Below are 10,601 nucleotides of genomic sequence, written 5' to 3'. Positions count from 1 at the left end.
ACTTTCCTTCTAGCCTGCCCAGCTTCTGAAGTTCTCACATGCCCCCAGCATTTAAGCTTTGCTAATTCGACTGAAGGTGGACACTGCCACCTCTAATGAGTTATTTCAGGACTCTGATCTAAAAGAGCTGTCTGATCTGTCTCATCAGTTTCCTTCTCTATCTCTCCTCTCAGATGAAAGAAAATACAATTATACTTTTTTATTAGACTAACTTCATACATATCAGAATATGTAAGAACATAAGAATAGGTCAGACCAGTGGTCCATCTAGCCCACTATCCTCTCTCCTATTACTTTTAAAAGTACTTCCATGTAACTTAATTGAGAATCCTCTTGTCTATCGTTTTTGATAGAGTTACAAAATGATTCATTTCAAAGACACTCTCAAAGGGAAAGGGGGATGAGAAATAGGGAGGGAAGGATGGATGGGTAATCAGAAGGTAAGAAAGCAATATAATTTTGGGGAGGGGCATAATCAAAACAAATGTCTTAAGTCTTATTTGGTTATATGGCACTAGACACCCAAAGTCGGCATTGGGAAAATGTCCATTCTTTAAAAATACATCTAAAAATTTTTTTTTTTTCAATAATTGTCTATCTGGACGTTCAGGCTACTGTTTGTCCAGACCGCCAGTACCACATTTTCAACCAAAATTTTGTCCAAGTCCCAAATAATAAATTTATTCTTGTATACTGCCCAACCATGAAGTTCCAGGCAGTTAACAACAAAGAAGAACTGTACAATCAGTGAAAGGTACAACAGGTCAATAAAAATGAATGACAAGAAGAAAATTACATAGTTATTTGACAAACTTATCAAACAAGTATGTTTTTAAAAATTTTCTAAAAACTTTATAAGAACAGGACCATTTGGGCATGGGAAGGGCCAGTCTTGTAATGGACTGGCCACCCAGACATGGGAACAAAGCAGTGGGGCACCTTAAAGGGCACTGCTGTGAACTTCACAAAAAAGGTGCCATATAGACATCTCACTAGAACTCCCTTATAGGTTAGGGCGAGCCCCCCCCCCCCAAACCCACTATACCCATCTGTCTACAACCCCAGTAGCCTTTATGGCTGCAGGTGGCACCTATATGTCAGTACAGTAGAGTTTGGGGGGTTTTACTGGGTTCACATGTTTGTACCTTGAATGTAGTGGTTAGAGTGGCTTATGGACCCACCTCCCAGGCTACTGAAGACACTTGTGTGCAGCTCTGCTAGCCTTTCCTATAGCAGGTGCTGATGTTCCAGAGACAGGTATATGCATTTTTATTCTGATATTTGTGGCAATGTGAGGAGGTCAGTGATCATTGGGGGAGTGTGCGAGGGTTCTTTACATTGTCTCTGTAGTGGTTATCTGGGCACTTTGGATACCTTTTTGGCACTTCTACCTGCTTTTACATCACAACGAGTTCCGTCCAGGATATTTAGTAAAACCTTCAATTATCCCTGCAGGACGACTAAGTCTAGGTCGGCCCACATCCTACCCTAATCACTCTTCCAGATACACCCCTTTTAGCTCTGGGCATACATCGAGATTCAGAGGCCTAAAAAGTCCCTTGACACGTCCAGAAAATCGGTTTGATTATCGCCACATAGATGACTTTTTAGACGTGTTTAAGTTTTGATTATGAGCCCCGTAGAGGGGCATAATTAAAAAAAAGTCTAAGTTCCTTTTTAGCCTAAGCCCCTAAATGCTGAAAGTAGCAGCATGGAAATGTCCATTCTCAAAAAAAACCATCCAAAATGTGGTCTTTTTTAGAATGGCCTACCTCGATGTTCAGCAGTTTAATCACCCAGACCACCACTACATCTAACCTTAAAACACATTCCCAACCCCAAAATTGCCCAAGTTCCAAACACCTAAAACAAGACCTTTTAGGCGAAGGAGGGGCCAGTCCTTCACCTAAAAGCTGAATTCTGTAACCGGGATTTGTCAAAAACAACACGTTACAGAATCCAACCCCCCCTGGCAACGATCGTGGCAGGAAAGATACCTAATCTCTCCTGCCGTGATCGCGATCCCCCCCCAAACGGCTGTGAACCGGCAGGAGAGATCCCAAGCCCTCCTGTCGACACCCCCGACAATACCTGCCGAAGATGGCCCCCCTGTGAACCCCCCCCTGACAATACTGGCAGGAGGGAGCCCAGGCTCTCCTGCCTAAGGCGTCTCCCCACAGCCCCGTGACCCCCCCTTGAATAACCCACCCCCCCACACTAACCTTAACGTTGGGCTGCCATCCTCTAAATGGCGAGCCTGCCCTTTCCCGGTGCATGTGGGATGCACCTTGGAGGGGCCTAGGGCCTGATTGGCTCAGGCACCACAGGTTCGCCCATAGGAGGGGCCTTAGGCAACTGGGCCAACTGGAATTGGCCTAGTTGCCTTAGGCCCCTCTTATGGGTGGATTTGTGGTGCCTGAGGCAATCAGGCTCTAGGCCCCTTCTCGGTGCATCCCACAATGCACCGGGAAGGGGTAGGCCCGCCATTCCAAGGATGATGGACGGATGGACCGGGGACCCGGCCAGCCGGTACAGACATGAATCAGCTCATACAGGCACCACATATGGTTGAGGTTCATAGAAAACTAATCCATTTAGAGACCTTGCCCCAGAGAGAACATTTGTCAAGACTTGGGCACTGCATCAATGAGCTCACGGTGAGACTACTAAGAAGAATGTTTAAAATAATCCAGGAATGTAAGACCTTTGAAATTAAGAAAATGTGACAGGATTTAGGGCCCCTTTTACAAAGTTGCAATAGTGAGTCCCAGCATGGCAAATGTGACGCAGCCTATAGAACTGAATGGTCTGAATTGCATTTGCTACCGCAGATTTGTAAAAGGAGGAGCCCCTAGACCTCTCTTATAATATTATAAATCATATAATTATACTGCTCTGTTATCTTATTTATTTCAGTATTTATATACCACTTATAATCCAAGTGGTTTACATACAGGTTCTCAAGCATTTGTCCTGGTGGGCTCATGCTCTATCTAATGTACCTGGGGCAATGGGGGATTAAGTGACTTGCCCAGGGTCACAAGGAACGACATGGGATTTGAACTCACAACCTCAGGGTGCTGAGGCTGTAGCTCTAACCACTGCACCTACCCCCCCCCCCCATTTTTGTATAACTTTTTATAGCATTATGATGGACAAAATCCATCTCTACTTGCTTCTCACCCTTCCTTTCTCTTTCTGGCTGATATTGAAGTGTTTTATATTTATTTCACCGACCGGACTGGCTGATCTCCTGCCTCATTGCTGCCCTGAGCTCTGGATCTCTGCCGCCTTCCCTGCAGTGTGAACCTGTGGGTTTAAAGTGGGGCTGAACATGCCGCAGTGCAGTCCCACTTGAAACCTGCAGGCTCGCACTGCAGGGAAGGTGGCAGAGAGAAGGAGAGTCAGGCGAGTTAAGGCCTAGTAGGATTCACGTGTTCTGGCTGATTGCCCTCCTCCCCCAAGTGTCTTCCATGCATGGAGAGAGCAAGCATTAGGATCGCTCAGTAGCGATCCATGCGGTCGGTGGGACGTTCCTTAGATCTCCCCCATTTAAATATTAGCCTGTAGTGAATTGGTTGGCCTGCCATGGATTGGTCACGATGGAGCAGGTTAGTGAATCGGGCCCATAGTCTATTTTCCTCATATTTAATAATAATAATAATAATAGTTTATTCTTATATACCGCCATACCCATGCGAGTTCAAGGCGGTTTACATCGAGTTAGACTAGGGTCTGCATAGACAGGCAGATTTACAATTATTTGTCAGAATTACAGATTTGTTATTAGAATTACAGAGTAACAGAATTTCAATTATTTATCAGCTTTATTTGAACTAGACAGAGGATGAGGAAAGTGGGGGAAAAGGGGGAAGGCCTCATGAGGGGGCCGGGTTGGGGAGGGGGGAGTTATTGTCAGGGGGGGGAACAATTCGGGTCTTATTTGCTGAATAGGTAAGTTTTAAGTGATTTTCTGAACCCGAGGTAAGTGGGGGCCTCTAGTATCATTTGTGCTAGCCATGGGTTCAGCTTAGCTGCTTGGAAGGCGAAAGTTCTGTCAAGGAATCTTTTGAAGTGACAAAGTTTGGGTGAGGGGAAGGCGAACAAGTGAATACGACGGGATTTCTTGTTGGTGCGGTAGAGGTTGAAGTGAGGGTTGATGTAGCTTGGCGAGGAACCGTTTACAGCCCTGTAACAGAAGCATGCGAATTTGTAAAGGACTCTAGACTCGAAAGGCAGCCAGTGGAGTTGGTGGTAGAATGGGGAGACGTGTTCCCATTTCTTTAGGCCAAAGATGAGGCGCACGGCGGTATTCTGGATTATTTTTAGTCTCCTGGTTGTTTTCTTCGTGGCGTTAAGGTATATGATGTTGCAATAATCTAGAATATTGTCCTGGACAGCATAAAAAATGGAATATCAAAAAGTGCTAAGCTAAATAGTATATAAACAAAAAAGAAGCACAATGACCTGAAGAACAGGGACCAAAATGTTCTTTATTTGGATGACCCAACCAAGGCCTGTGTTTCGGCAAGAAGCCTGCACCAGGGGTCTTTGAAACAATCTGTCCTTTTAGCATATCAAAGACAGCAAAGACTCAGAGAATATCACATATGCTGAAATTCTCGTTGAAACACGGGTGGTGTCAGGTCATCTGAATAAAGAAGATTTTGGTCCCTATTCTTCAGGCCATTGAGTTTATTTGTTTGTGTAGTTCTGGTCTGACTGGCACACAAACAGTCCGAAGGCACCCATGACTGGGGCTCACAAAAAGAAATTATATTTGGGCAAAGTTTATTGAGCTGGGTGTAGGCCAGGGCCAGACTTACCCAGTAGGCCGAAGGATCGCAATCCCGGGGTTCAATCACAACAACCAGTCCTCGCTCTATTCTCTTATCAAAGGAATCAAGCTGAGACCAAGGTGCAATTGATAACTGGAACATTTACTTGAACTTGATTGCAGCATCAGTGTTTAAACTACTGTATTTACATCTACAGGTGTGTATATTGAAATTGGTTTGTCTTCCAAAACTGTTTATGATTAAGTAAATTCAAGAAACACTTCTTTTTATGTTCCCTAATCTCTTCACTCCGTTCCTTTGTAAATGCGGTGAGCCATTCCCAGGTTCCATCCTCTTTCCACGGCCCGGGACCACTGTATCTTTCCCGTCAAGCTGACAAAAAATCTCTGCACAAACCAGTCTATTCACTCACTGTTTCCCTTCTGAGATGGGTCTTCACACACTCTTTACTCTGTCCTCTCCTAGTGACCCTTAGAAAAGTAAAGTTCTTTATAACTCTTTTCAGTGAAACTTCCCATGTTCCACTTTCTCTGCTCTTTTAGCAAACCCTCCCAAACTTTCCCTCCACAATCAGTCAGTAGTCTTCCTCAGTACTAGGGAATTAGGATAACCAAAAGCCTTAATTTCACTCCTCACTCCTCTTTTATATTGTTCTCCCTCCCACTTAGGCAAAGGGGCCTTCAACTCCTCCCACTGAACTCTGCTATCCACAAGCTAGGGTTACCAAATGTCTGGATTTACCCGGACAAGTCCTGTTTTTAGAGGACTTTCTAGGTGTCTGGATGGCTTTTCCAAAACCCGGCACTTTGTCTGGGTTTTGAAAAGCTTTGAGCTCGGGGCTGCATCTAGAGGGCATCTGCGCATGCAATGCAGTGACATCACCCACATGTGCAAATGTGTGACATCATCCCGTCACACCTGTGCATGCTTGGAGGCCCTCCAAACATGGCTCTAAGCTCGAGGTTTGGGGGCAGGGCTGTGTGGACTTGGTGGGGCTGGGGGTGGGACCATGTACAGATTTGACTGTTGTAAAATCTGGTAACCCTACCACAAGCACACATATTCAGTGACCCCCCCCTGAAAAATCCAGTGTCCCCTACTCTATAGCAAAGGCATTCTGGGGGGGGGGGGTTATATTTGTCTGACCTCCCTGAAAAATGCCTCTGCTTCAAAGTAGAGGATGTGGGATTTTTCAGGGAGTCACTGAGTTAAGTCAATGTGTAGACAGGGGTGCCCAAAAGGTCGATCACGATCGACCAGTAGATTGCGAAGGCAATTCATATCGATTACGGAGCCCATTCCGGGCTCCATGGTAGACTAGCGTTGCCTTCGCATTCTCCCTGCTTCCCAATGCCATAAACAGGACAGCAGATGCACTGGGCCCACCAGCCTTCCTTCCCCGACGTCAATTCTGACATTGGAGAGGAAGCTCAGGGCTACCAATCGCTGGGGGGAAGGTTGGTGGTCCCGGCACTTCTGCTGTCCTGTTTACGGCGTCGGGAAGCAGGGAGAGCTCAGAACTCTGTGGCGGTGGCTTGTGGGCCTGTTCCCCGATGGCGGCGGTGGCTTGGGGGGAGGGACAGGAAGACAGAAAGGGGGCATGGAGAAAGACAGAAAGAAAGAAGGGGGCAAGGAGAGAGGAAGAAAAAGTTGGGGGAGTGAATGAGGTCTGGAGAAGAGGAAGAATACTGGAGGCTGAGAGAAGGGAAGAAATATTGGATGCATAGTCAGAAGAAGAAAGTGCAGAGACTCATGAAATCACCAGACTACAAAGGTAGGAAAAATGATTTTATTTTCAATTTAGTGAAAATATGTCCGTTTTGAGAATTTATATCTGCTGTCTATTTTTTGCACTACGGCCCCCTTTTAATAAACCGCAATAGCGGGTTTTAGCGCAGGGATCCTATGAGCGTCGAGAGCAGCACGGGGCATTCAGCGCAGCTCCCTGCGCTAAAGACCGCTATCGTGGTTTAGTAAAATGGGAGCGGGTATATTTGTCTAATTTTGTATAGTTTTTACTGAGGTGACATGGCATAGAATCCTCTGCCTTGACCTCTATGAAAAAACCCCGGAATATAAATGATAATTAACATTATATCTGCTACAGTCATTTTATTTTATTTTTTCAAATCTTTATTCATTTTTAATCTTTCAACAAGTATACATAATAGAACCATACATAGTCTTGAAAACATCACTTGTAAATCCATCAAGAAAAACAATTGTATATATATAAACCCATAACCCACCCACCCTCTCCATTATTATTATTATTAATATACACAATATAATAAGAACCCTTCCCCCTCTCTATTATTCATGCTGTATATTTCAATAGAAAAACTGGTGTTTAATCATCACAAAAAGATGTCATTGGCCCCCATATTTTAGTAAAGGTCTTATAATTTCCATTTTGAACATGTGACATAACGAGTTCCATCAAAAGTTGAAACTAAGTCTACTGCAATCCTTCCAATTGTTGGTGATATGTTGAATAGCGACTCCAGTCACGATTAATAAAAATTTATTGTTAAATGATGATATCTGACTCTTTTTTCTCATAGCTGTTCCAAATAATACCGTATCATAAGATAGTGCTACATGATTTTCCAGTAAACAATTTACTTGATCCCAGAGGGAATTCCAAAAGTGTGTTTTAAATTTTATTGTTGGTAGATCATTTTGACTTGGTCATTTTAAAAGTAGCTCGCACGACCAAAAAGTGTGGGCACCCCTGGTGTAGAAAGTAAAGAGTTGGAGACCCCTTTGCCTGAATGGGAGGGGTGAGGTGTAAAAAGGGAGAAAGGAGTGAATTGAAGGCTTTTGGTTAGGCTGATCTCCTGCCAGAGCCTAGATTACTGACTGCTTAAGGGGGAAAGGTCCAAGAGGGTTTGCAGAAGAGGAGAGACAGCCTAATGAGGTTCACAGCAATAGAGCTAAAGGACTTTCATTTCCTAAAGGGGTCCCAGGAAAGTACAGAGGCTGTATGTGAGTGGAGTACGAAAGGAAGAGTACAAATTCCAGAGAAATAGTCTGTAGTGAATTCTGTCTGAATCATTTGAAATCAGTTTATTTCGCCTTTGAACTGGAATGTAAATAGTTTGTTGAAACTGTTGTCAAGTGAAGTAGAGTTCCAATTTATTTGTTGCATTTTGGACTCTGCCTGATACTTTCACAGGGGTTGGGAAATACGCAGAAATAAAACAAAAATACAACGGAAATACAAAGGAAAAAATAATACCTTATAGGGCTCATAATGGAATCTTAAAAGGATCTAACCCATCCCCCCCACAAAGTCGGCACATGGACAATCTAAAAGACAGGTTCTCCAAGTGCAGATAATAGAAACGGCTTTTTATAAGTATCCAGGGACTTTTTAGGCTCCTAAATCCCACTATGCACCCAGAGCTGAAAGGGGTGTGTTTGAAGGAGTAGTTAGGATGGGATGTGGCCCAACCAAGACTTAAGTCGACTTGCAGGGATAATCAAAAGTTTGACAAGACTACTTAGATGGGTCATTTGGCCTTTATCTGCCATCATGTTGGAATGTTTCTCTAACCATCAAGTTCTACGACGTCACAGTGCAGCCATAAAGAGCCTTAACCAGTAGGGAGAAGAGGAGAGAGTGGTTACGGTGGATGGGCTATTTGGACTTTATCTGCCGTCATGTTACAATGTTTCCCTAACCATCAAGTTCTATGACGTCACAATGCAGCCGTAAAGAGCCTTAACCAATAGGGAGAGGAGGAGACAGTAGTTCCTGCGGATGGGCCATTTGGCCTTTAGCTGCTGTCATGTTAGAATGTTTCTCTAACCATCAAGTTCCATGACGTCACAATGCAGCTGTAAAGAGCCTTAACCAATAGGGAGAGGAGGAGACAGCGGTTCGTGTGGTTGGGCCATTTGTCCTTTAGCTGCCCTCATGTTACATTGTTTCCCTAACCATCAAGTTCCATGACGTCACAATGCAGCCGTAAAGAGTCTTAACCAATAGGGAGAGGAGGAGACAGCGGTTCGTGTGGATGGGCCATTTGGCCTTTAGCTGCCCTCATGTTACATTGTTTCCCTAACCATCAAGTTCCATGACGTCACAATGCAGCCGTAAAGAGCCTTAACCAATAGGGAGAGGAGGAGACAGCGGTTCGTGTGGTTGGGCCATTTGGCCTTTAGCTGCCCTCATGTTACATTGTTTCCCTAACCATCAAGTTCCATGACGTCACAATGCAGCCGTAAAGAGCCTTAACCAATAGGGAGAGGAGGAGACAGCGGTTCGTGTGGATGGGCCATTTGGCCTTTAGCTGCCCTCATGTTACATTGTTTCCCTAACCATCAAATTCCATGACGTCACAATGCAGCCGTAAAGAGCCTTAACCAATAGGGAGAGGAGGAGACAGCGGTTCGTTTGGTTGGGCCATTTGGTCTTTCTAGGTGGAAGGTGAGCGCGTGACTGTCGAGGGCTGGACTCAGCCATTGAGTGTCTAAAGGGGCCGTTGATTGAGGCCGCGTCTGGAAAGCTCGAGAGGAAAACAGCGAAGCGGCTCTTGAAGGGGGCTGGGCCGCGTCGCTTCCGGTCTCGGCGACGTACTTCCGCTTCCGGGTTGGCGGGCCATGGAGGCGCTGGTTTCGTACGGCAGCGGCTCGGGCTCGAACTCGGAGTCGGAGGCAGAGGCGGGTCCCGGCGAAGGGGTTGCGGCGGTCCGGAGCCTTCTGCGCATCGCCGTCGACTCCACCCCGGAGGTGGCGGTGAAGGTGAGCGGGAGAAGCTGCCCCCGACCCCCATTGTTTTGCCTCACGGGACGGGGGAGGGGAGTGCGCGCGACCCTCTGCTCTCAGTCGCTCAAGGCGAAGACGGGGTGGCAGGGAAGCGCGTTCTCATGCAAGAGCTCTTTTGTTGGCATGAAGGAGGGTTGGCATGAAGGAAGAGGTGGCTTTTGGTATGAAGGAAGGGGGTTATTGGCATGAAGGAGTGGGTGTTGTTGGCAGGAAGGGGTGTTATTGGCATGAAGGGGGACTGGCATGAAGGGAGGGTTGGCATGAAGGAAGAGGGGATTGTTGGTATGTAGTGGAGGTTGGCATGAAGGAAGAGGGGGTTGTTGGCATGAATGGGGGTTGGCATGAAGGAAGAGGGGGTTGGCATGAAGGAAGAGGTGGCTTTTGGTATGAAGGAAGGGGGTTATTGGCATGAAGGAGTGGGTGTTGTTGGCAGGAAGGGGTGTTATTGGCATGAAGGGGGACTGGCATGAAGGAGTGGGGGTTGTTGGCAGGAAGGGGTGTTATTGGCATGAAGGGGGACTGGCATGAAGGAGTGGGGGTTGTTGGCATGAAGGGAGGGTTGGCATGAAGGAAGAGGGGATTGTTGGTATGTAGTGGAGGTTGGCATGAAGGAAGAGGGGGTTGTTGGCATGAATGGGGGTTGGCATGAAGGAAGAGGGGGTTGGCATGAAGGAAGAGGTGGTTGTTGGTATGAAGGAGGGGGGTTATTGTCATGAAGGAAGAGGGGATTGTTGGTATGTAGTGGAGGTTGGCATGAAGGAAAAGGGGGTTGTTGGCATGAAGGGGGAGGTTGGCATGAAGGAAGAGGGTGTTGTTGGCATGAAGGGGGGTTGGCATGAAGGAAGAGGTGGTTGTTGGTATGAAGGAAGGGGGGTTATTGGCATGAAGGAGTGGGTGTTGTTGGCATGAAGGGGGGTTGGCATGAAGGAAGGAGTTATTGGCATGAAGGGAGGGTTGGCATGAAGGAAGAGGGGGTTGTTGGCATGAAGGAAGGTGGGTTATTGGCATGAAAGGAGGGTTGGCATGAAG

The 10,601-nt window shown here is 46.2% G+C and overlaps 1 protein-coding gene across 2 annotated transcripts in view; it reads left to right on the top strand.

Annotated features, from left to right (window-relative positions):
- Positions 1–9,237: 9,237 nt before the first annotated feature.
- CDC40 (cell division cycle 40) overlaps positions 9,238–10,601 on the top strand; it is a 115,573-nt gene continuing 114,209 nt past the window's right edge. Inside the window, exon 1 of one of the 2 annotated variants that reach the window (XM_033939259.1) lies at positions 9,238–9,548. In XM_033939259.1, coding sequence (XP_033795150.1) covers positions 9,408–9,548 — 141 coding nt within the window. In that variant the 5' untranslated portion in view covers positions 9,238–9,407. The remainder of the gene's footprint in view (positions 9,549–10,601) is intronic. The other variant, XM_033939257.1, reaches the window with a different exon arrangement.

Source organism: Geotrypetes seraphini, chromosome 3 (assembly GCF_902459505.1).
Source record: "Geotrypetes seraphini chromosome 3, aGeoSer1.1, whole genome shotgun sequence".
In the NCBI taxonomy this organism is placed as follows: Eukaryota; Metazoa; Chordata; class Amphibia; order Gymnophiona; family Dermophiidae; genus Geotrypetes; species Geotrypetes seraphini.
This window is presented reverse-complemented; position numbering and strand designations above follow the sequence as displayed.